General features: G+C 44.0%; 1 protein-coding gene across 1 annotated transcript; it reads right to left on the bottom strand.

Moving 5' to 3' along the window:
- Positions 1–8,344: 8,344 nt before the first annotated feature.
- Positions 8,345–26,720, bottom strand: LOC111839126 (E3 ubiquitin-protein ligase DTX4-like). The gene is made up of 9 exons (XM_023802761.2): positions 26,224–26,720; positions 24,821–25,035; positions 21,152–22,244; positions 14,734–14,795; positions 13,211–13,372; positions 12,992–13,053; positions 12,590–12,910; positions 11,115–11,204; positions 8,345–10,665 (listed from the first exon to the last, which is right to left on the bottom strand). The coding sequence occupies exons 2-9, from the start codon at positions 25,026–25,028 to the stop codon at positions 10,435–10,437; spliced, it is 2,229 nt and encodes a 742-aa protein (XP_023658529.1). The 5' UTR covers positions 25,029–25,035; positions 26,224–26,720; the 3' UTR covers positions 8,345–10,434.
- Positions 26,721–27,022: the final 302 nt, after the last annotated feature.

Below are 27,022 nucleotides of genomic sequence, written 5' to 3'. Positions count from 1 at the left end.
TTTGTTGAATGTTATATATTTGCAGAAAAACCAGTTCCATATCACAAATGACGGACTTTATTTATTTTGGCAATCCACATACCGTGCTGTATTTTGTTTTCACACCCAGAGTTACAAAATCTCATTCTGTCGGTAGGTGATTCAGATTCCATAACACACCAAAGGGAGGTGCACCTTTCTCTATCACCTGCTCTGCTGGAGTGTATGTGTCTGCATACACATACATACATACATACACACACACACACACACACACGCATGTCCACACACAGGAATGCACAGACCACTGGAGACTTCAGAAAGGCAGCCCTCTGTGATCTGATTCGGTTGTCAGGCAGGAACATTTTCGGATTAAAAGTATGACGTATTCTTCATTCATTTCATTATGCTATAGCTGAAAAACTACTTTGAAGACCATATGTCTTGACATATCTGAGTCACGTGGGCAACTTTTGTGGTATTATCAATTCTGCATTGCTTCACAATGCTTTTCTATAATGCTAGCTACACACATTTGCATGTGGTTCACCAAACAAGCCCCTGCTCTACCTGTTCACTTGCAAGTGAATGTGAGCATGCCAGTCATCTTGTTAATGTCATATCAAATTCAAATCATATCCTAATTTAAATTACTGATATACTAATCAAATACTAATTTAATGAGAGTGAATGGGAATGTCATAGATTGATACAGCATGACCATTTATTGGATATGTGAAAATACAAACAATTAATTTAATGCTACATTTAATGAAAAGGTTTTAAAACTTTTTTTCTAAATGTTTATGAGGAAATGTTACACTACAAATGGCCTTTGCTAACAAACTACTTGTGTAAATATCTTATGAATTAAAGTGCCTTCAAACTTACAACTGCTGTTCTCTATTTGTTGTTTGGTGCCATTTGTCTAAAACAATCCTACTGTGTTTAATACTATACTGAAACAGTTGCTTTGACAGTTGATTTTGACTGCTATCTTTTCAGATGATAGATGGGAACCCAACAGAGGTTTTATCGCATTTATTTTAACTCTCATTCATTTCCAAACATTTTTCTCCAAATCTGTTTACAAACACTAAGGCTACTTTACAATTACAATATATCATTGTATTATACATATGGAAACTAGCTTACTATTAAGAGACTACATTTGGATTGAAAATAGTGAAAAGTGGTGTCTTTTTCATAGCAGGAAGACAGCATATATTCGCTGTTTCATGTAAATTTTCATTATTTTAATGTCTATGTTCGTGATTTTCTAGCAAAATGTATATAGTGTATCAGTACTTGAGTGCAACAAAACAAAGATATTTTTACTAGAATCTTTATATCAAGCAGGACATTGCTTTTTCACAGGCACACAAGAGACCACAATGAATAAAAGTACTTGAGTCCATCAGTTCTTTCTTCCAGCCAAGTATGCAGAAGATGACTGCAAGGAACCCGGGAGTGGACACCCTGGACAGAATGCCCGTCCATCGCAGGAAGAAAAATGCACTCACTTACAATGTAAGCAATGAGAGACACCAATACACCTCATGGCATGTCTTTGTTCCTGAGACACAGAGCCACCATGACACCCTGCAAGCAATTTTGTGACCTTTTACTTGTGTTTACCTTTCGAGGTTGGGCATTGAATGCTTGTAGTTCTTTTCGTGACGACTGGTCTACAGAAAAACACTCTTGGTGAGTGAACAATGAAATTGTGTTTTAAATACTTTTCACATTTCTGCTATTGCCTGTATGTACAATATAATTCCAAAGAAGACAAAAACAAACACAGCTATGCAGGCTAAATAGCAATAATAAGAAGTAAATAACATTTAACAATAACATTCAGTAGGATATGCAAGTAAGTGTAGTTCTCTGATGACAGAAGGGTACTGTGAATTTATGACCACTATCTCATGATGCTTGTGCACAAAGGCTCAGTGGGTGGCAACATTCATTGTGCTGCACCCACAATGTCACGATTCACTGGGATACACAGTGATTGCATTGGTCTAAAAATCTTTTGATTTTTATGCTGTATCAATCTTTCGACCTGAGAGATCTGGTCATGAGGAACCTGTTTGTGTGTGTCAGACCATTTACTTACTCTGCTACCCAGAGAACTTTCCTTGTACAGGGGCAACTTAACACAATGATATGGAATGGATCTCAGAGGTTGTGAGTTCAAGATGACTCCTGAATGGAGGGCTATGTCACTGAACAGCCTTCAGTATCACCACTGAGAAGCTGACTGCCCAAACAAGCAGGGGCTTCAAATCCTCTCAGTGTTTCTCATTTGGGCCTCATACAACCCAACGTTGAATTTAACTGAAGATACTATACTTATTATACAGATTGTCCTTGATCCTGAAGTCTATCACAAGAAGCAGAGGGCCCAAGGCAGGAGACACCCTGGATGTGGTATCAGTCCAACACAGGACATGCACTCACACACACTCTTTTACCTAAATGCATGTTTTTGGACTGCAGGAGGCAAGCAGACTGGGGGTGGGGATCAAACAAACAATGGAAGAAAATGCAGGCGTCACATGCCCCGAGGTGAAACCCGAACAATCAGTGGGAGAAAATCCAAGTATCACATGCCTCGCTTTCTTACCCCGTGACAAAACCTCTTCCCCTCCTCATGTCACGTGGCTCTCTTTGCCATTTGAAGAAAGTGTTGCACCCAGGTGTCTATCCATCCATCCATCCATACATTTTCAGAAACCGTTTATCCTGTTCAGGGATGTGGGAGGTCCAGAGCCTATCCCAGAGACTATGGGTGCAAGGCAGGGAACAGCCCAGGATGGAGCGCCAACCCATCGCAGGGCACACTTACACTTACACACCTATGGACAATTTGGTAATTCCAAAAAACCTCAGCATGTTTTTGGACTGTGAGGGGAAACCGGAGTACCCAGAGGAAACCCCACAACAACACGGGAAGAACATGCAAACTCCACATACATGGAACCCAGGTGGAGACTTGAACCAAGGTCCCAGGGATGTAAGGCAATAGTGCTAACCACTGCAACTCCATGCCTCCTTTTATAGCCAATATGTCAAACATATTTGAAAAATAAATAAGAATTGAGAAAGACCCTACAATTTTAACTGTCAGTTTGTTTGGACCTGCGCACTTGTAATTGAAAGATTGCAGGTTTGAATCCCTGACCAGCAAGGCACCACTGTGGTACCCTGAGCAAGGTACCACCCCCAAGCACTGCTCCCCGGGCGCTGAATTAGCTGCCCCCTGCTATGTCACGATGTCACATATGGGTTAAATGCAGAGGACACATTTCTTTGTTGTGCACTGTGTGCTGTGGTGTGTCAACGATGACCACTGATCACTAAATTAAATTTAATTAAAAATTAATTAAAATGAAATTCCGTAATACAGGCTTATGATGGACCACCCAGCTCAGGTGACACTCATTGGGGTTGAGCAGAAAGGAGTCTCACATATAAGGTCCCACAGCGTGAACATTAAATGAAAATTTAAAATGATATTAGTGTGATGTAATGACATTCAGTCACTGTTACCTCAATTGATCCACAACAGACAAACACTAATGAAGTGAAAACAGCCAGTTCCACCATGCAGGTGTGCAGTGAGTCACCCAGTCTGAAAACATGGTTCACGCCATCAACTTTAACATTCATGAACCGCAGAAGGCATCTGAACAGAGGGCCATCAAGTCACATGCTCTTCTCCGTCTCCTTTTGAAATACTCAGATACACCCTTCAGCCTTTCTCTCTAAACTCTCAAAACTAACTCACCACTCAATAGACCTTTTTTGCCTCGGGACGCATGCTGACATTTAGCTGATCCTGCTAATGACGTAAAATTAAATGTACACCACAATACTCAGTCAGTAATCAGTATTGTTTGCCTCACCTAAAAATTAAATTTTTATTTTTAAAAACATAGAAATAATTAATATTTTAATAGGTTTGCATTAAATTATTTGTAGGTAATTTTTTTTTGCGTTTTTTCATCACTGCAGTTCTATAGTCCAATGAAGTACTGACCTGAGTGAAAGACAATATTTGTTTCATTTTTCCAATCAATTCAATGAAGCAGAGATACAAATCAGCCCCTGATGTCCAGAAATCACTGGGACATGGAAAAACAGGAATGGAGACACTCACTAGGCTCAGCATTCCCATATTCCAGCCTGGTGCTCTCTTCTCGATAAAACAAAAGAAGGGAGATGTTCGTATCAGACACTCAGACATGCTGCTAAATATTCATAATCATTGCTGCGGTTTTTAAAAATACAGTGATTTCTTAAAAATGAACCTACCATTGTTTTGTGGATTAGTTATGTTGAGTGTCTTACCTCAGATCAGACAGAAAGCAAAAACAGGACAAAATCCCTTATCCTTAGAGGAAAAGCAGAGTATGAGTCAGAAAATAATGGATAATCACATTAGTACACAATGTTACTCAGTGTTAATTTGCCTGACGCACTTATTTTTAAATTAGTTTACATGCAACAGTTTTAGTCAATGGCACTACTGATTAATTTCATAAAACTCAATGTTGCCTTTTTGAAGGTTCCAACAGCAAGGTTTTTTCCAAGGAATGAACCAATGACCATATCCCTCACAGTTTCTGATATTAACCCATGTCTGATGTCATCTGCTAGCATGTGAAGGAAGAGCCCAAACACACAGACATAAATCCTCCCTTTCTGGAAATATCAGTTATTCTAGTAAAAAGAACAATATTCTCCACTTTATGCAATATTCCTGAAAAACACTAATTTCTCACTAATTGTTTAAAACAGAGATTAGGGCCTAGAGAAGAAAAATCAGTCGAATTGGTTCTTACAGGCTGCAGATGAATCGCCGTGGCTGGAATGAATCTCTGGCTCTTAACCTTTTGTGTATGTTCCGGAACTTGTGTATGTGTGTGCCTGCAACACATTTTTCCCCTTCTTTGAAAAAAAAACTTTTTATGTGTCTTCTATTTGCATTATCATTACTGACATACATAAAAACACATATACATCAGGTTTTAAAAACAATAAGTTCTGTGTTACTCATTTATATCAAATGGATTTCAAAACTATCTAAACATTCCACTAAAGAATCCACTAAAGCCAACAATGGGAGCAATTGAGACAGAACACAAACAGTACCCAAAGATGCATTAACATCGTCAGAAGTCATTGAGCTATTTGAGTTTTGAAAGAGCCTGTTATTTTCTACGATGGTGTAATTGTCTATCGGGCCGGAGATGAGTAATTTCTCATTTGACAAGAAATACCAGTTCCTAAGGCTGCTGGTCACCTTAAAGAATGAGCTCAATGCAGCTTTCAATTTTAAATAGTTCAAATACATCAGTGACGTGACAGTTGGAAGTACTTAATTATTCACGGATGATTTATGGCAAATTCATGTAACTTATAGCATAAGATGAAATAACATGAAATTGGTTTCATAAGAATCATAATAACAGCGTGACCCTTATTAAGGAAAAATACAAATAAAAATCACGGAACCAGTCCAAACATATTATGATTCTCCCGAAATGTATTATATTACAGTAAATATGAAGCAAAAATGTAAAATAGAAGGGAAACTTCATAAAAAAATATTTCCTATCATGTAGTGGAACATTTCATTACTACAAGAAGTTAAAATAAATAGTCCTCAGTTACTGCCTTATTAGCGATATAGGCCAATATTTATTAAAAGCTGCTGTACACAAGACAGGAAGATACTAAAATAGAATGTGCATTGTTTAATCAATTTTTGCATGTTTCATCTATTTTACTTTGTACATCATATATATTTCAATTTTCTGTATATTTTCTACCTTTTTAATATTTTCTATTTATTAATAGCATATTGTATAGATTTTGTATGTTTTGCTTTTATTGCTTTCATTTTTTATTTTTACTACTCATTGTACTTAGTGTTGGTTGTGTACAGAGCCCACCACTATAGCAAAGAAAACTCCTTGTGGAATCAATCTGCTTTGCAATAAACTAAAATCTGATTCTGAATATTTCATTGGTATTGACACGTTTCTCCATTTCATTCGTCTTCATTGTGTATATCAATGAAAACATTCTTCTACATAAGTCATCAGGAAATGCACTAACCAGAAATCATACTTTTAAATTTTACATAATAATTATTATTATTATTAACCAGAAATCATACTTTTAAATTTTACATGAAACATACACGACTGCTTTGTACATGATGTACAGCACAAGCTGTACATTTATGAACGTATGATTTTGAAAACAAATTGACCAATAGCTGCATAAAACTATCTCAAAATGGAAATAAGATTACATGCAATACTAAAGCGATGTCAACTGACCAATCAGAATGGTTATGAAAGGTGCAACCCAAGCACAGTTCTCTGCCTCCTGGTAATACATGCATTCAGGAGGAGCCTTTGGTCTTTTACAAAATACATGAGGGTGACCACACATCCTCTTTTTTTGTATATTTTTTGGGACCTAAAAGTACCGGAAATGTCCAGGATTTCGCTTTGTTTCACGTTAACATTTGCTTTCTACAGTCAGAATACTTCCTGTGTACATAGATGTGTTGCTGTGATGCCTCTCTGTGTCCTGCAGCCACTGTCCTCTATTTTGCAAAGCAAAATATGGTCACCCAAGTATGTATGAATGTCTTTAATATATATAAAACTCGAAAGTGCGTATTTCAGGAAAGGGCCAAAACAACAAAAAAAATGTATATAGAACAGACTTCTTCAGAGGATTTAAGGAGATGACTTAGAGAATGGCCTAGCACAGGCATAGCCTAAATAAAAGTATTTTCCATTTGATTATATGTGTCGTTTCACCTGGGAATCAAACCCAAGGGTAAAGAGCAACTATTTAACGAGAAACTGATGTCATGTTAAAATTTAACATTCTTTAACACCTGAAAGTGAGTGAGTGCGGTCCAATCACTCAGTGAAAGCCACATATGGGAAGGACCATGGATGCGGTTAGGTCTGATCATTAGCCCCAGATAAACTTGACTTAGCCCCTGATTATTCCAATAGCCATAAACGGCCCTAGGAAGGATGAGAAGCAGTGGACATGCACATTGCAAATGATTTTGTGACCTGTTTCCAGTTCAGGGAAGACTGTGGAGTATGATATTAGCAGATTTCTTTAAATGAGGTTAACTGGAGGTTGTTGAGGGGGTTAATTTTATTAATACATGTAATCGTGGATGTGAAAGTACAACTGAAAACTAGTCAACCCTGCAATAAGAATCAAGTCTGCAGGTGATGAATTAATTTTCTGGTGTCAATTTGTAGTTGCTATTAACCATTCCTACAGTAATCTGGTCCAAGTCAGAGAGCAAATGACACTCGGCCTCAAGCATAATAAAACCACACATGCGTGCTTTGGAATGAGTATTACAGGAATTAACAGAAGAGCACTAATGCCCTCAGGCAGAGTAAATGAGTTCGTCATTTGGCAAGAGCTATTAGTTGGTAAAGCTGCCACTCACCTTCAAGGATGAATTACATACAGCTTTCAATTTTAAAGAGAATTCTTCAAATACATGAAACACATACGAATGTACCTAATTATTAACTAATGATTCATGCCCAAAACTTTCAGCAAAATTTCATATTGCAGTGGAAGATTTAATAACTGGAAGAAGCTAAAATACACAGTACTAACTGCCCTACTAGTAATACGTCTATACAGGCCTACTGTATTTGTGATTGTGGTGTGCTTCTGCAGAAATCACTATGTTCGCTCACATATTATTTGAGTTTTTTTTTTCTTCCCAAAACTTTGACACGTATCTACTACAGTTTTTCCAACAAACTCCATTCCACCTCTCAAATGTTCCACTCACTGAGAAGCGTGCGTGTTTTCCTCTTTTTTCATTGCTCTGTCCATCAAATTTTCCCCATAGACTTGTATAGAGAAATTTTTCAAACTGCCCCCATTGATATTCAACATAAAATCTACGAACTTGCTGAAAACCAGTCTGCAGCTCATAAGTAGTCAACTAATGTGCATTAATCAAAAGCAGAGTAGCCAGTGGGTTAGGGTGTGTCGCGATACATTACATCAGTGTTTCCCAACTCAGTCCTCGGGGAACACCGGCAGTCCACGTTTTTGCTTCCTCTCAGCACGCATGTACCAGGTATTCGGTGTTCCTGATTGGCTGGGAGTTGGGAGGGAGCAAAAACGTGGACAGTCCGGGGTTTCCCCATGGACTGGGTTGGGAAACACTGCCGTACATAATGCGCTCAGCATTTAGGCTCGAAACACCGATTCTAGTTATTAAAATTCGCTGCTGCATGGTGTGTATACGGTTTTATTACACAACCAAAGGAGGACATCAGGACGGAATTCGTATTGTTTAATGAATATTTCATCGTTATTTACACGGTTTCCTATTTTGTTCATTTTCATTGTATATCAATTAAAACATTCTCCTATATAACCGATTTCTGAAAAGTAAATGCACTAATCACAAACTGTACCTTTAAATTTAACGTAAAAAGAGACATACACGCAACTGCTTTGTACACGATGTACACACAAGTCGTACATTTACGATCATATGATTTTAAAACAAAATGACCAATAACTGTATAAAACCAGGCACAAAATGGAAACGAGAGTAAATACTGGAATATACGAAAGCGCACTGCAGTCACATGAAAAAAAAAATTAGACACCTTAATATTTTGTAATTATGATTTACTATCTCATAATTTACAGGAAAGTATTTCGTATTTACGAGGTAGTAAGTCATAATTACAAGAGAAGGTATCTAATTTCTTTTCCGCAACGTTTTCCTGATATTTACTTAGTAGGCCTAAGTCATAATTACGAAATAAGGTGTATATATTTTTACACTGTGTGAATTCATTGCGCTTCCGTAGTAACGGTAAGAGAGGAAATTTTCAAAAGCAACGTAAACTTTCAGGGAAAAAAAATACAAGTTTTACAAAAACTGGGGGCAGCGCTGGGTTGCTCCTTAGTGCTTAAAAAAGTTATTTAAAATCAGTGTACATACGCGCGAGACATAACGAAATCAATTTATATGTACATATTATGCATGTGCACGCATACACACACAGGTAACAGTACATGTTTATAAGTAGGTCATTCATTGACCCAACGTGGAGACCGGACAGACGGCCAGAGGTGAGCGGAAGACTGGGCAGGGGCTCTTAATGCAACGATCCAAGGGGCAGCTCAAACCCAGACAGGGTATGAATTAGTCAAATGCTGACATACACAAGCAGTTGCCACTTTATTAGTTACACCTAGCTAGTACCGGGCTTTGCCTTCAGGACCGCTTTAAGATCTACATTCAGGAAAGCAGTTCTGCAGACAACTGTTGTACTGACCTGCTATTTTTCTGCAGTTGCAGCTTTTGTAGTTTTACCAAGTATGGCAATTCTCCTCTGATATCATCAGTCTGAGCTACATGTATATACTTGAAGCACCACGCTAGATTATATGGCGAAGCTCCCGGTTCTGCTTGTGTGCTGCATGCATGGTGTTTAATTGCGTTAATGAGGTGTCCCTAATAAACTGGCCACTGGAGCGCAAGCGCAGAACCGCTATGAACCTGTGTTGAATAGTTTCCTCTGATGTGCTATATAAATCGCCTGTTTTCTCTTAAAAATTAAATGTGTCAAAGTCCCACGACCTCTGGCAACCTGTCCAATCCTACCTTTTTAAAACCAGCATTTCCCTTTTCAACTTGCCCTGCTGCCTGGAACTCTGGGTTAATACGTGAAGCTGTAACTGTGTCGTAACTCGCCGGATTAAAAGAGCCGGTTTCGGCCTAGTAGATGTTCTCTATCAGACGAAATTAATTAAATCGTAAGGAAACGCGCAGCAGACACAAGGCGCCTCACATGGTATGGGCGACACCGCTTCTGCATAAGCAGACACAAGCACGCCTACTCACAGACATTTTTAAAGGGTACAAATGAAACACATCTCAATGTGTTAAAGTACACAAAGACAAATGAACGAAAACGCATTACACATTTAATGCTGTTTTAAATAATAATTAAATTCGATCGTTTAACGGAATGTAGATACGAGTGCCGCTAGATGGCATAAAAATCCTGACGTCATGCTGTACCAGGATAAAAACGACTTTTCGGGTCACGTGTCTTTTTATGGCACCGCGGATTATTACCCCTTTTGCAGCTGCAGACTAAGCACATTCGCATCAGGGTCTAAATAGTGGCAGTGTTAGTGCTCGCTCACCTTCACATTCCATTGCCGTGTACATTTGCTGGTTAACAGACCTAAGCGTGTTTTCTGTGCCCAGGTACTGGCAGAGCTAGTCATTCTGCTTGGTTACACCACATGTTTACCTGCCTCTCTATCACAGACATGTTTGTGATATGAGGCACTGGATCCTTTAATGCAGGACTTCATCCCTGCTCTTGCTGTGTTCAGGCCTCAGTCGTGAGGCAGACTGTCCTCCTCTGTTATGCCCTGGGCTCGCAGCTCCTCCAGCACATTGTCCAGGTGCCCTGGGTCTGGGTATCCGTGGCCGGTCAGGTTGGAGCCGAACTCAGTCTTGTGGTGGATCTCGTTCCAGATGACGGTGTCCGACTCGCCAGTGGTGCTGGAGGTTCCCACGGAAAAGAGGAGCCTGCGATCCCAGGCCACCAGCAGCAGGCGCAGCACCTGATTGGTGGGATTGGGGTGGTACACGCACATGGAGGTGTGAGCCCTCCGTCAAGAACTCATGCACTACTGCAGGGGTGCACAACTCCAGTCCTGGAGGGCCAGAGCCCTGCACATTTTTGGGTTTCCCCTCATTTAACACACCTGATTCAACTCCTTGTGCTAATTACCACACAGCTCTTGAGCTGAATCATTTATGGTGGAACAGGGAAAGAACTAAGCTAAACAGGGCTCCGGCCCTCCAGGACTGGAGTTGGGCCCCCCTGCACTACTGTGTCACCACTGCTTTAGGGTACCGATAGATCTAAACCTCTTCATTGTAGATGAGATACTCTGAACACGGAAATGTTAAAGCACAATAGTGCTAGTTACTGTTACTGAGGGCCTGTGACCAGCATGGTCACTAAAGAGCTAGACCCAAGAAGCAGGCCCCATGTGACTTTGTGTACCTTGCGGCCTTTTTCGCTGTCGGGGAGGTAGCAGTGTCGAGGAAAGCCTCTGGCAGTGAAGGGCTTGCCTGGGTTTGGGTGCTCAGGGCCCTAAAGGAGAGAGGCACAGGGAGTTGGAAAGAGGACCTGGGTCGAAGTTAGAACGGTCCAGTTAGAGGGTTGCAGGAGTGTGCAAACTGGTGTGCTAGTCCAGGTGTGTAGAATAGGAGTGTAGAGTCTGAAGGTGTCTAATAGTTGTGATAATTCTAGGTGAGTAATAGATGTGTAAAGTCTATGTGTGTGTTATAGGTGTCTAAAATGTACATGTGTGGTATAGGTGTACAATAATAATAATAATAAAATAATAATAATAACCTTTATCTATATAGCACTCTTCATGCATTAAATGCAACCCAAAGGACTTTACACAAAAAATAATGAAAAAAGTAATAAGTAAAAATAAGGAAAGAAGAAACAAACAACTAAACAGGGTAAATAAGTGTAAGAAGTCAGTATAAAAGAACAAAATATACAAATTAGAATAAATAAGATGATATATAGAAGTAAAAACAAAATATAAAATTTGAATAAGACATTTGTGCATAAAAGAGAACACAAATTAAAAGTACTAAATATTAAAAGCCAGGGTAAATAAATATGTTTTTAAAAGCTTATTTAAAACAGGAAAAGTGCCTCAGTTTCATTCCATAGTTTGAGTGCATAATGACTAAAAGCTGCCCCCCGGATTTCTTTGTAACTCTTAGAATGTTGAGAATCGTAGAATTTGAAGACCTAAGAGCCCTAGGGGGAGGATCGACAGATGAAAGATCAGTAATGTGGTGCTTAGATGGTGCTAAAGCCACTAAGTGCTTTATAAGTGAGTAAAAGAATTTGAAAATCTATTCTAAAAGACACGGGTAGCCGATGAAGTTCATGCAAGAGTGGTGTAACATGATCAAATCTCTACTTTCAGAAGTGTTCTAGCTGCTGCGTTTTCAATAATCTGTAATTCGTCAATAGTGTTCTTTGGTAGGCTGGCAAAAAGAGAGTTCCAATAATCAAGACGAGAAGTGGTAAAAGCATACATCAACTTTTCAGCAACTTTCAGTGATAAAAAAGGCCTGACTTTAGTGGAAAAAGGCTGTCTTGGTCACATATTGGATATGGCTTCTAAAATTCAAATCACAATCCACAATTACACCAAGATTTCGAACATGAGATTTAGTCTGGGTCACTAAGCTACCAAGCCTTGACTTCACCTTCTCTGTCATTCCCTGGCCTATAATAATCACCTCTGTCAACGTATGTTATGGGTGTGTAAAGTCTACACATATCTTATAGGTATGTAAAATATATCTATGTGTGTTATAGGAGTGTACTGTCTACATGTGTGTTTTATAGGTCTGCAAAGTGTGTTATCGGTGTGGGTGAAGCTCAGGTGTCACACGATTTTACTTTGTACCAGCCCATGGTGGCCATTAGTGAGCACATGGTACCTGGATGCCAGGCGGGATGGTGTAAATGATGCGGATGGTCCTGCAGTCGGGGTGCCCAGGCAGCGAGTGGGGAATGACGTGGTATTCCATCTTTCCCGGCGGCTGGCTCCCAGTCTTCACGCCATAGATGGTCTTGCAGGTGGGACACTGTAAGCTACCATCACGGTTGCCGTTGTTATACATGGCGACCAGGCACTGCAGGTGGTACTGGTGCCCGCACTGCGCCAGACGGCCCACCGATTCACCCCGTGAAACACCTCCCACGCCGGGGCCCTTGTAACCCGAGGGGCCCCCTAGTGGCTCCATGCAGATGGTGCAATCCTGTGACGATGAGGTGGTAAGTCAATAATACAAACTTTTAGTCAATAATGGGGGGGCTTAGAGGCTCACAGGGAGTCTTACCTCCTCGGGGGGGTTACGGACCTTCTGCAGATACTTCTTTACCACCTCTTCTGGAGTTCTACCTGAGAGCGAGTGAGACTTTAATCATTTATTTCATTATTTTGCACAGACTGCCTTTAAAAGGTTGTTCTACAGTTAAACGGAAGGATATGTATGTCCATGAATAGGCTCCAGAGTCTATGAACAAGTTCTAATGGCTTTGAGCAGGTACTGCCTTACTCTTTCGGGCCTGCTTCTTGCTGGTCTTTCGGCAACAGTGTCCCAGTCCTGGAATGGGCTTGATGTCACTCTTGCTGACAGGAGGTGGATGCAGGACAAGTTTGGGGGGTCGGGTCAGACATACGGGGAGACCTGCTGCGCTCATCAGGATACCTGTAATGCCTGACAGGGACAGGAGAAGGAAGAGGAGCTGAGCAGCAAGACACCACATACACACAGCCAGAGCTACCGAGCAGCCAGAGTGCCTGTCTGTTTGTCTGCTGTGTTAGTAATTAAATGTTCGGCAAGTAAATTAGGAAAATTAGTGCTGGTGTGAGCTATTATCTCACATACATTTACTTAAACAGACTTGGCAATAAAGGAGGGAGCTTTGAAATACCCACCCACAACTCTCAGGGACCCCCTTCCCCCATCCGCCTGACTCTCTGACTTTACCTGGCTCTCTGTGACTGTTTATCTCTGACTTTATCTAGCTCTATCTGTGGGTCTGTCTGTCTCTGAATTTATCTGACTCTGTTTGTCTCTATGACTATCTGTCTCTACCAGTGGCACTGTCTCTCTTGCTTTATCTGGCTGCGGCTCTGTGGCTCTGACAGTGGCTCTGCCTGTCTGTCTGACTTTATCTGGTTCTGCCTGTGGGTCACTGCATTATGTAATTATACTGCATTATGTAATAACTCAACAAAATGTAACCAACTTAATGCATTGTGCTTATATTATCTAACTGCTTTAACACAGCATAATAACCTATAGGTACAGGTGCTAGTTTGATTAAGATAACATGGCTTGTTTGCTATAAGATCTTGGTATATTAGAAGATCCCTTACATTAATCACAGCCTTGAAACTAGGGAGATCATATTTAACTAGCTGACATTTTACTATTCCATATAGCAGGGGTGGCCAATCTTATCCGCAAAGGGCCGCTGTGTGTGTGGGTTTTCCCTAATCATATTACTAATTAGAGGACTGATTGGCTGAGGAGTCCTCACACCTGGGTTTGAACAGCTGACCTAAAGGTTACCCCAAAAACCTGCATAGACACCGGCCCTTTGTGGATAAGATTGGCCACCACTGCTATATAGCATGATGTGTACAATTCTGACATAGGGTATAACTGAGTTTCAGCAGTGGTTCAGATATACTGAGTCCATGGTTCTGATTTGATGGTTAACGACAGTGTTAGCGATGTCTGTTATAGTGTAATTATTACCAGTGCTAAAGAAATGTAATACAGAACAGCTTTCAAAAATGTAGGACCACGGTACCTCCTTAGTACCGGTATGCCGTGCAACACTAGTTTGCACAAACTCTGAGATATTTGGTAAAACTTTACTCAAAGAAGTCATATTAGATACCTTCCTAATGCATTGTAATGCATTCATAAAGTATTAAAAATGCAGCTATAAATATATATAAAAATATTTATAAAAAGTTTGTCTCTCTGACTTTATGTGGCTCAGTCTGTGGGTCTGTCTGTCTCTCTGACTTTATCTGGCTCTGAGTCTGTCTGTCTACCCTTACCTGCCAGGGCTGGGTGCACGGGGCTGGAACCATTAAGATTCTTCACTGGGACAGTGGGGACCCTGAAAAAGCAGCAGACATGAAAAAGCAGCATGAAGCATGCAGCATATGGGCGGAGAGATGGAGAGCTGTAAGCACAGCTCCTCGTGGATTACACGCACTTTACTTCACACCCACACGTTCTGACGTCTACTCTTCTGGGACGCAGTCATGCAGAAATGCCACTGCTGCACGCTATTCCCCGCAGCGTTGGCTGCAGGGGACTGACGCAGACGCGTTCAAAGCACACAAATGCCTGTTTCGCATGCACTGGCAGACGAGCCTCCGGGGCAGTCATACTCAGCGGAAGCTCTCGATTACACTAAAAGCCTAACATGTGGAATGAGGCGCCGTTCTGCCATCCTCTGTCTCCCACCCTGCTCACCGGCCCCACTGCCCGCCTTGCCACCTCAGCAGAGGCCACGGCACCCCTGGGGGGGGGATTACCTGCGGTCACAGGTGTGGCAGCTGGGGGCCGTGATGAGCTTCTTCAGACATACAGGCACACAAAGGGAAAGCCCATTTCCACGGTTCTGATTTATTCTATTTAAAGCATAAGCGTTCACACCCTGGCTGTAGATTCAATAACAATACGATCTAATTTAAGCTCCTTGCCGATTTCCCAATCCGGTGAGACTGACTATCCCAGATAATCAGCATTCCTCAAGGCATTTGTTTTCCGTGAGAGCAAGAAACACCAGCCCTCATTTAGGAAGTCGGCCTAAGACTCGACTGCTCACGAACCCACACTGCAACAGTTCGAGTTCACTTCATTTATAAAGCACATTTCTCACAATCGCAGTTGAAACAAAGTGCCGTACAATCAAAATAGTAAAAACCCAAACACTTAAAGCATCAGAGACAATAGATAGCTCCCATCCAGAGTTAAAAGCCAAAGAATAAAAAAAAACGTTTTTACACATTAAACACGGAAAGTGTTAGTGCCCGGCGAATATGCATGGGCAGCTCATTCCACAGTTTCAGAGCTAAAACCGCAAATGCCCGATCTCCCCTACGCTTTATCCTGGAGTTCCGAACCATAAGAAGGGACTGATCAAACGATATTAATGACCTTGGTGGGATATATGGTCTTAAAGGTCTGAGAGATAGGTTGGAGTAAAGCCATTTAGTGATTTATATAAACATTAATATTTTGAAATCAGTACTTAAGTACACTGAAAGCCAGTGCAGAGAGGGAAGTATAGGAGAAATATGACCACACTTTTGCATTGCTGTTAGTAGTCAGCTGCTGCATTTTGGACCAGTTGTATGCCTAAAATGGAGACCTGGCTGAACCATAAAGGGAACTGCTGCAATCAAGCCGGAAAGAAAAAAATGCATGTATGAACCTTTCAAAGGCGCCAAAGGACAAAAAGGGCTTGACCTTTGATAAGAGCCTCAACTGGGGGAAAAAACTTTTTTAACCACAGAATTTTTCAGGAATTACCTGCTCGCCATTTCTAATGCAGTACTTTAAAAAAGTTTTAATAAGATAAGATGAATAAGATGACTTATTCATCCCAGGATTAAATTTCTGTGCATCCAGCAGTGAGCTATGTAATACCTGCCACCAAATATGAAGTGCTGTCTTGGTGTGGGGGTGGGACTCTGCTGTAGTAATAAACCTTGACACACGTGCTGAAGAACCTTGAAGCAAATCTCCACACAGCACACAAAGCAGGAGTATGCCGAACATGGCTGCACACGTGGGGTTAACGGATGCCCCCCAGGTGCCGAAGGGTGGCGCTGACGAGGAGACAGAGAAACATATGGCCAGTAAATGCGAGACGCCAATCAAGTGAGGATTACGCTTCCTCCAGGTATTCACTCAGCAGAATGAGCTTAAAAAAAATGTGTTCTTAACACCTTAGAATATGGAAATGCCAGAAAATATCACTCAGTAATAGGGGGTTTCACCTCAGTGGGAACAAATCATGAAACTTTAAGCTCTAAATTTGTTTTGGACCACTGCACCATCTACTGGCACACTGCTGCACTGCACTAAGCACCTCTCCAATGACACCGGAAAAACAAAGAAGTTGCCATGGAAACGAAGTGTTGGTGGTTGGCGTGTCAGCACCGGGACATCTTGCTCTGAATAATCTGAAGGGTTTGTTACCATGGACACGGCATGCAGAGTCTCCAGCGTGTGCTTTCTGGGTAGAAGTCCATTTCAGCATGCAGAGGACTGCGCGGAAATTAGCTGATATTTCAGTGGCACCGTTATTCTCTAACTGGCTTTGAATGAACTTCAGGAATGTGCAGAATCTCTGCTGCACAAGGTTGGACATTTTAGTGCTCTCCTGAGAGAGACTCCTGACCTGTGATACATCAGGGTAAAAGGCTGCAGTCCCATATGGCTTGCTATTGACCTGAGAATCTTAATCCGCTCACACACATACATACAGACACACATACGCACACAAACACACACACACAGGTACCCCCACCTGTACTCTAAATATGCAAATCTAAAACTGAAAATTTATTTTAACTGACTTGCCCTCAAATGATGCAAATATCATTAAAATATTTTTGCTTGACTCATGACAGCGGACCCATCACTGGCATGCACACCATGAAAGAGAATTGAACCAGAAAACACAAATGAGTGCAGCAAGCAACTAGCAGGAAAAAGGGGCACCTGTAACAGGTCAGCTAGGCCCCTGAGCAGCTATGTTTACCAGATATATTAAGTGTGGCCTCAAATGGTCAGACTCTGCCCCCTAGTGGCAGGAAGCAGGCTCGCCAGAAAAGCCTCTTTTCTGAGTGGCTTGTTGCTGAGCCCTTTTCCAGCTGGTTGCACACATCCTGCATTTCTCCCCTCCATCTCACTGCTCTGCACTCCCACACATGCAGTCCCTCCTGCTGCCTTGTGAAGTCTGTCAATGTTTACATCCATCCATCATCTAGCTACTTATGATCAGGAGAGGCATGGAGCATAGAGAACAAGCCTCGGTCACACGCTGGGTGGGATGCTGGTCCTTCACATGGTGCATACACACACACACACAGGTTTGTAATTATCTTTGTGGGGACTCTCCATTGATTTCTATGGGGAAAACTCTAATCCCAATATGCCACCCTTAACCCCAACCCAGCACTAACCTTAACCATCAGTAACCAAACTAAATACGAGACTTTCGGCATTTTTCGTTTTCTGATTGCAGCCTCAGATTTTTATAACACTGAGTTTCCTCTTGCGAAAAAAATGCTCCCTACAATGTACCACACATACACAGAGGCACAAACACACACATACAGACACACACACACACAGAGGCGCATGCACACACACACACATGCAGACACACCCACATACAGACAGACACACACACATACAGACAGACACACACACATACAGACAGACACACACACATACAGACAGACACACAGAGGCGCGCGCGCACACACACACACACAGACAGACACACATACAGACACACACACATACAGACAGACACACACACACAGAGGCACGTGCACACACACACACACACACACATACAGACAGACACACATACAGACACACACACATACAGACAGACACACGCACACATACAGACAGACACACACACACATACAGACAGACACACAGAGGCATCTGCACACACACAGACAGACACACACACACACATACAGACAGACACACATACAGACACACACACACAGACAGACACACACAGAGGCGCACACACACACACACATACAGACACACACACACATACAGACAGACACACATACAGACAGACACACACATACAGACAGACACACATACAGACACACACACATACAGACACACACACATACAGACACACACACGCACACATACAGACAGACACACACACATACAGACACACACACACATACAGACAGACACACAGAGGCGCGCGCGCACACATGCACACACACAGACAGACACACACACACAGAGGCACGTGCACACACACACACATACAGACAGACACACATACAGACAGACACACACACACAGAGGCACGTGCACACACATACAGACAGACACACATACACAGAGGCACGTGCACACACACACACATACAGACAGACACACATACAGACACACACACATACAGACAGACACACACACACACACACATATAGACACACACACACATACAGACACACACACACATACAGACAGACACACATACAGACACACACACATACAGACAGACACACACATACAGACAGACAGACACACACAGAGGCACGTGCACACACACACACATACAGACACACACACATACAGACAGACACACACATACAGACACACGCACACATACAGACAGACACACACACACAGAGGCATCTGCACACACACAGACAGACACACACAGAGGCGCACACACACACATACAGACAGACACACACACACACACACATATAGACACACACACACATACAGACAGACACACACACACACACACATACAGACACACACACACATACAGACAGACACACATACAGACACACACACATACAGACACACACACATACAGACACACACACATACAGACAGACACACACATACAGACACACGCACACATACAGACAGACACACACACACAGAGGCATCTGCACACACACAGACAGACACACACAGAGGCGCACACACACACATACAGACAGACACACACACACACATATAGACACACACACACACACACATACAGACACACACACACACATACAGACACACACACATACAGACACACACACATACAGACAGACACACACACACATACAGACAGACACACACACACACATACAGACAGACACACATACAGACACACACACACACAGGCATCTGCACACACACAGACAGACACACACAGAGGCGCACACACATACAGACAGACACACACACACACATATAGACACACACACACACATACAGACAGACAGACACACGCACACACACACAGACAGACAAATGCGCACACACACACACACACACAGACAGACACACACAGAGGCGCACACACACACATACAGACAGACACACACACACACATATAGACACACACATACAGAGACAGACACACGCACACACACACACAGACAGACAAACGCGCACACACACACACACACACACAGACAGACACACACAGAGGCGCACACACACACATACAGACAGACACACACACACACATATAGACACACACACACACATACAGACAGACAGACAGACGCACACACACACAGACAGACAAACGCGCACACACACACACACAGACAGACAAACGCGCACACACACACACACAGACAGACACACACACACCCCTAGCTGCTGCTCCTAGCCTCGCCTTGTGGCACCCAGATGCTCCCTTGGTCTTGGCCTCTGTGTTTATTCGGATGGCTGCCTGTATGGCTCGGGCCCAGCGACCTCACAGGAGCCCGACTCCCCCCCCCATCCAGCTCCCAAGGCTCCGGCACTCTCACACATGCCTGGAGATGGATTCAGAAAGGCCCTGACAACAGCCACCGCCCCGCAGAGGGCCCCCTACCCCTGCATGCCGCTCTGTGCAGGAAGGCTGCTTTGTGCCGCTAATGTGAGCAGGCTCCAAAAGCTGGTCAAAGGTTGCCATGGAGACGAGGCCTGTGCACATAATGTGCAAAAAGGCCCCCGGGAAAAAAAGAGGCCTGGGAACCGGGGAGAGGGCAGTTTATGGGGGGGGGGGGGGCGGTGTAAGGCAGCCAAGGGTGTTCAAAGAGATGGGGGGCACTACTGACTCTTTTTGACGCCACCCCAGTGCTCCATGGAACTCGAGCGGAAGACTGATTTTAAGTTCACAAATGCAGCATACCATGGTCATCAGCATGGCATTCACATCACACCTTGCTAATTACTCCCATGGCACAGAGTAACATATCAGGTTAACATTCCGCAACAGCTTTTTGTCTCCTTTCACTGCTCCGTGGGGCATCTATATTACGACACGCAATTTAAAATCCAAACTTGTTCAAATGTAATGTTATATCACACACATGACAAGTATCTCTCTTTCTTTAATCCTGTTTACCAACATTCAGTTTAGTTAAACCAACAGTACCTGATACTGTACAATCATCCTGCCCATACAAGATTGCAACAGCTTGACGGCAGAAATGAAGAATGCGCACAGAGCACTGTGAAGACACACAGGAGCATGACACCCCGACGACTGGGGAGTGAATGAGGAATGAGGAACAGGTGTGCTGATCAATGATACATTTTAAGAGACATGACTCAGCGTTTCTTATTACACTAGGCAACCTTATCACTACAGCAACAACAGCATTGGTTGCTATGGCAACATGAGCCTCAGCAGGAAGGCGGCACTGTTACTATGGTGACGGCGTCAGGGAAGCCACTTACCCGGAGGCGATGAGGGCACGGGACTGCGCCATGGCGATGCGGTGCAGGGTGGGCCGGCTGAGACCCGCCAGGCTGGAGCGGGCGGGCAGCGGTGCGGTACAAGAGGCAGAGGAGGCTGTGGGCCTCTGGGCAGGAGGGGGGCCAGCTGGCAAAGAGGAGAGGGATGATGCTGTTGCCGTGGGGATGAGGGAGGCACTGGGGAGCAAGGGGGTGGTGACACTGTTGGTGGAGGATGAGGGGTTCGATGCAGGCGGTGCAGACGAGATGGGCGGTGGGGGAGGTGGTGGGGGGAGCGGCGGCTGGTGCGGGTGGCTGGGAGGGAGCAGCGGCGGGGGCAGCGATGGGAGAGGGGGAGGTGGGGTTCGGGCGGAGGACAGAGACAGGAGAGGGGGTGCAGGGCCCAGCAGGGAGAGCGACTGGGCATAAGTGGTAGGGCTCCTGTGTGCCGAGAGTGAGCGGCTCAGGGACAGGGGATGTGGCAGTGTGTGCGAGTAGGAGATGGGGTTAGGGGAGGCCGAGGAGGTAGCCATGCGGCCCCCCAGGGTCAGTTTCGGGCTTGGGGGCTTGGGTTGCGCTGGTCGCCGGCCCAGCGTATGCGCCATGGCACTGGCCTTAACGCTTAGGACCAGCATGCACTGTGGGCAGGCACAGGGCTGGCTCAGGCTGCTGAGGGAAGACACGGACAGGGAGCCACCAGCGAAGGCTGCCCCGCTGCTCCCACTCACTGCCGTCGCTCCCACGCCGACGAGCCCGCCGGCCGAGGCACCGACCCCAGGGGAGCTTGCCCCCCAGGCCTTGGGTAACGGCCCGGACACCAACGGGTAGGCCAAGTCCGAGCGCCTCTGGATGCGCCGTCGCCGGTTCGTCTGCCGGTTGATCTGGGTCATGCTCTGGAAGTCGATGAGGTAACAGAAGCCGAGTGGCGCCAAGTCAAGCCAGGGCTGTTGGCGGTCCCGCGCCGCCTGGATGGCGATGCCCACCTCCGTGTCGTAGGCTGTCCAGGAGCCCGAGTCGTTCTCCCACTCCCAGAGCCAGCCCTGGCCTGGAGCAGAGGCGGGGTCATAGAAGCTGCGGCGCACGGGGCGCAGGGTGCCTGCGGGGGACAGGTGTACTTATACTGGGTGCTGTAGTACAGTGTGGGTACAGGGACTGAACACAGCTGAAGGGAGGGTTAATACAGTACAATACAGATACAGTGACTGAACACTACTGCACATTAACATTGTACTGAGAGAGGGGGTTAATACAGTTTAGATACAGTGACTGAAGACTGCTGAACATTAACACTGCAGAGAGAGATGGTTAATACAATACAGTATAGATAAGGTGATCACAAACATTCTGACAGAACAGAGTATGTATGGGGCAGCACAGCTGGACCTACATTCTCCTCAGCATTGCTTTCTGGGATAGAGTCCCACGTTCTGCTCTTTCACTGTAATTTTCAGCTTGTGTGCGAAACTTGCCATGAAGATCCTCCCCCCCCCCCACCACCTCGTCTGACATACTGAGCCCAGAGGGCCTTCTGTTTCCCTCACAGGGTCTCCTCCTCTCCTGCTCCCTAGCTGGCCTCCTACCCTCTCTGTACTTTTTTCCCTCTGCAGAATTCCTTGGAAAAGCCTTTCCTCCACACCTCATCTGCATGAACCCAAAAATCCGGAGTGGACAGAGATTGACTCTCCCTGTCCCCTCAAGCTTTGCACTTTGACCCCACCGACGGTCAGGCTTTGTATGTTGAGTCTGGGTATGTGCCCCTACATGGCTGGAGAAACTGTAATCAAAAGGTGATACTCATGCAGCATAGTGAAGGGTAGCATAGTGAAAGGCAGTATAGTGAACAGCAACGTAGTGAAGGGCAGCATAGTGAAGGGCAACATAGCATGATCCATCAGATCTTTCCCATGTTGCATGGACACAGCCAATTAGCTGTTTGTAATACAGCATGCTAGCTGAATCATTCTCAAATCTGAGACACTGAGCAATGACCACAAATTAGCAATACATTATAGATATTATAATACAACAGGCATCTGACAGTCATTTAAATGCTATTGTAACTCCATCTAGCTCAGCCAAAGCCTGAGATTTAGCTAGAAATCACTCTTGCTACAAAGACAGCCTAAGGTCTTACGGCAGAAATACGAAGGGGTTTCATTCTGTGGGGCGCAGTCTGGGCCCCGAGGGTACAGTCACCGCTGGGGAGGAAGCCTTCAATCAACCTGTGTCCTACAGCCACTCCTGCAAGAGCCATATGGACCAATCCAGGATCCCTGACCTAACATTACAGCCCCTATTTTTATGATCCTTGGACCTTGTCCAGTTGGCTCTCATCAACATGAACTCAGCAGCATCAGCTGTGGGAAGCCACCTAACTCCAGCCAAACAGAACTGTGTGTGTAAACATGCCAGAGGCTCCCATGTGCATCGTATCATGTGATCTATCAGGGGATCTGTGGGAAGCCACCTAACTCTGGCCAAATACAGGGTGTCCATAAAGTCTCTTTACAATTTCAAAAAATTATTACAAAGGCAAATGAAAAGACAGATATGTGGAAATTATTACAAAATGAGACATATATATATATTTAAGTTTTCTTTGCCTCATTTAATACACCTCTATATGGGCACCATTAGTTGCACGAAGCACATCAAGACGGTACTCGATTCCTTGCCATGTTCGCTGTAGCATACCCTCATCAATGGTGACAATGGCATCAGTGATCCTCTGCATTAGATTAGTGATGTCGCCATGTTCGCTGTAACATACCCTCATCAATGGTGGCAATGGCATCAGTGATCCTCTGCTTTAGATTAGTGATGTCCCATACCTTCGTTTTCAATGTGATTAAAAATTTTGATAACCACTGAGTACATATAACAAATCTGATGAAGATATCTCATCAATTGCCTTTGTAATACATTTTTGAAACTGTAAAGAGACTTTATAGACACCCTGTAGAACTGTGTGTGTAAACATGCCAGAGGATCCCATGTGCATCGTATCATATGATGACTACGTAGCCTTTGCAGGCTGTGTCAATTCAAAAATCAGAGCAATAAATCTTGGAATATGTTGGGCTGGAAAGGATCCATCGTGTAGGTTCTTTGTGACTCTGCAAAAGATGGACACATTTCTTGACCACATTAGAATGAGACTTTGAAACGGGACGGCCTTATCACACTGCTGTGACGCATTAAGTCTTCTAATGCAGCCTTAGAAGGATGAAGCCCCTGAATTGGGGCACAGCCACTGTATAAACATACCAGAGGCTCCTTTGTGCATCATGTCACATGATCGATCATGTGATCTGTGGAAAGCCACCTAACTCTGGCCAAATGAGACTGCGACTGAGTATGAAAACATGCCACAGGCCCCCATATGCATCGTGTCACTCGATCTTTCATCCCTTAACATGACAAACAGCCTTTTAAAATCTCCCGTCTGCCACACTGAAATTCCTCAGGTTTTAAAAAACCCAACAATGCACTCCTCCTCTAAAACTGTAGCAAACTGTTTGTTTATATTAGATAATCAGAACCCTTGAAAAGACCGTTATCTTTAGCTGTTTAATACTCCTTTAATGCTATCTTTCTCAGAGAGATTAGAATCTTGCAGAGCTGTCAGGAGATTAACCAAACAAGCAAGCGGCAACGGCACTGCTGACTTACCTGTGTCTTGCCTGAACTGGTGCATGGAGTGGAGGTCTATGATGTAAGGCGAGAGGCGGGTGTCCACTTGGCCCAAGACGACGCTGCCGGTGCGAGGGTCGCTCCGCATCACCGCCTCGATGTGGTGGCACACGGCGGGGCTGTAGGGTCGCCAGCGGCCGTGTTCGTTTAGCCATTCCCACACCACCACTGCGGAGGCCAACAGCATTTTCCCGCTGCCGACATACAACTGTTTGTTACTTATGATTTATGCTCAGCCCGGTTAGACAAACCTTTCCATTTTGCAGCATGCAATAGGGCACAACTACACAAAAAATACAGCAAATATTATAACAGCATAAGCAGGGCGCTAAACCGAGCACTACGCAAAACGATTGCGTACGCTTTAAACTGCAATATGAAAGTGGAGGAATGCAGCACACACTGGTTACCAGAAGAAACAATAATGGAAAACGACTGTGGTGTTGGGAAATATATGGTAGTGTGTTTTAGATGTTATTCTTTACCATTTACGGCCTACAAAACTAATGGTAGGTGCTGTCGCGTGATGCACTGTCTCCGTCTATTGACTCCTCGTTAAAAAATAGACGAATGCATAAAGGTGCATTTTGAGGGGAGCATCTTTGTATTACATTGTATTGTACGACTGACATGTCGGCCGTTGTAAAAAGAAAACACCGTAATTGTGACACTCATAGCAAAGACGTTCGCAACCACTACCCAGATTTCGTCACAACCTTCAGGGATCAGTGACAGAAACGGGTTTAACTGGTTAGGCGAAATATCACGGCTGCGTAAATCCGGCGAAATAATGACAGGGGCTGGAAAGGCAGCGGCCACCCGCATCCATCATCCGTGCTTTTGGTTACATTCTTGCAGACAATGCGGAATTATAAGTCCTTATCTACATCTCGGATTCCCACCACTATCTATCGCATCATTTGCCACTTCCCGTGTAAAGCGACTTTAACGCAGGCCACGGTCTGAATTTGCAATATAACGATACATACATATGTCAAATATCTCTTAATCGTTATTTACAAGAAAAAATGCAATGTTTCTTTTTATTTCCCACACCGGGATCGGACGACAGTAGAGTGACAGACAAAACTTGTACAAATATCGATGAAATAGCATATCTAATGGATATGATTAATTTCCACTGCTTTAAAAAATTATGTCTCTGGCACCTTTATATTCACTGGTCGTTCGAAACACAGCAGCGAATGTGGGATTCGGGTTAACCCTTAAAAAGAAACAGGGACACATATGCATCTTATTCAGTGCTCTTTTGCTTCCAAACGGCCGTATAACGTTAATTTTATTCTGAGAAAATCCCCGCAAATATGCAAAGGCGGATACACAATGTCTAATCGTCTATAAAGACAATTAAGTATATTCACCAGTTGCTCTGGGTCTTCGTTGTCAAAACGGATTGCAGCGTCTGCGATCAAAGCCGAAACTGCGGGTGCAATTACTCTGTAATATTTTCTGTTTGTCCGTCTTGCTGCCCCATGGGGATCCGTTGCACTTTCACAACCAACTAAGGCGTCGAATGAAAAAAAATCACGACAAAAGAGAAAATATTTAAGTAGAGGTATTCATTTCTGTGGCGTATTTTCGCATGGAAAACGAATCGGTTTCCTTCGTGACTTCATCAAAATGGCACCAGGAGCCGCCGAAAAAAGCACCGTTTTTCGGTACATAGCTGGCGTCATGCCTTGACGGTTTGACTTGTTTAATCTCTTATTCGAAGTTCATTATCGACAGCCCTTTAATCGCTGCACACTAGACGCGTCGTTGGGAGAAAAGCCAGAGCTGTGAGGGTAGGCGTAAGTCTGTGGCGGCTCTGCCCACAGACATGCTTTACACACACAATTTAGACCCCTGTAACCCAGACCCCAGTACCGCTGACTGTGGCAGTACATTTCTGAAGGTTCTGCCCACACACACACCTTAGCCACGCAATTCAGACCTAGACCACAGTGTTACGGTTTGCGACGAACACAGTCTCAGAGCTGAGTTAAGACCATGAATTTTTGCATAGAACACTCGTGCGTTATTGAAACATTTCATCCATCCAAGCTTCTGCCATACCGCTCATCCATTACAGAACCTGGAGTCCATTCCATGAGGCACTATGAATGGGATTCCAGTCCACACACTCTGGGCAATGTAGAAACGCCAGATTCCTTAACCATA

This window comes from Paramormyrops kingsleyae, chromosome 25, assembly GCF_048594095.1.
Source record: "Paramormyrops kingsleyae isolate MSU_618 chromosome 25, PKINGS_0.4, whole genome shotgun sequence".
Taxonomy (NCBI): domain Eukaryota; kingdom Metazoa; phylum Chordata; class Actinopteri; order Osteoglossiformes; family Mormyridae; genus Paramormyrops; species Paramormyrops kingsleyae.
The sequence above is the reverse complement of the archived record's forward strand: the minus strand, read 5'-3'. Positions and strand labels throughout refer to the sequence as shown.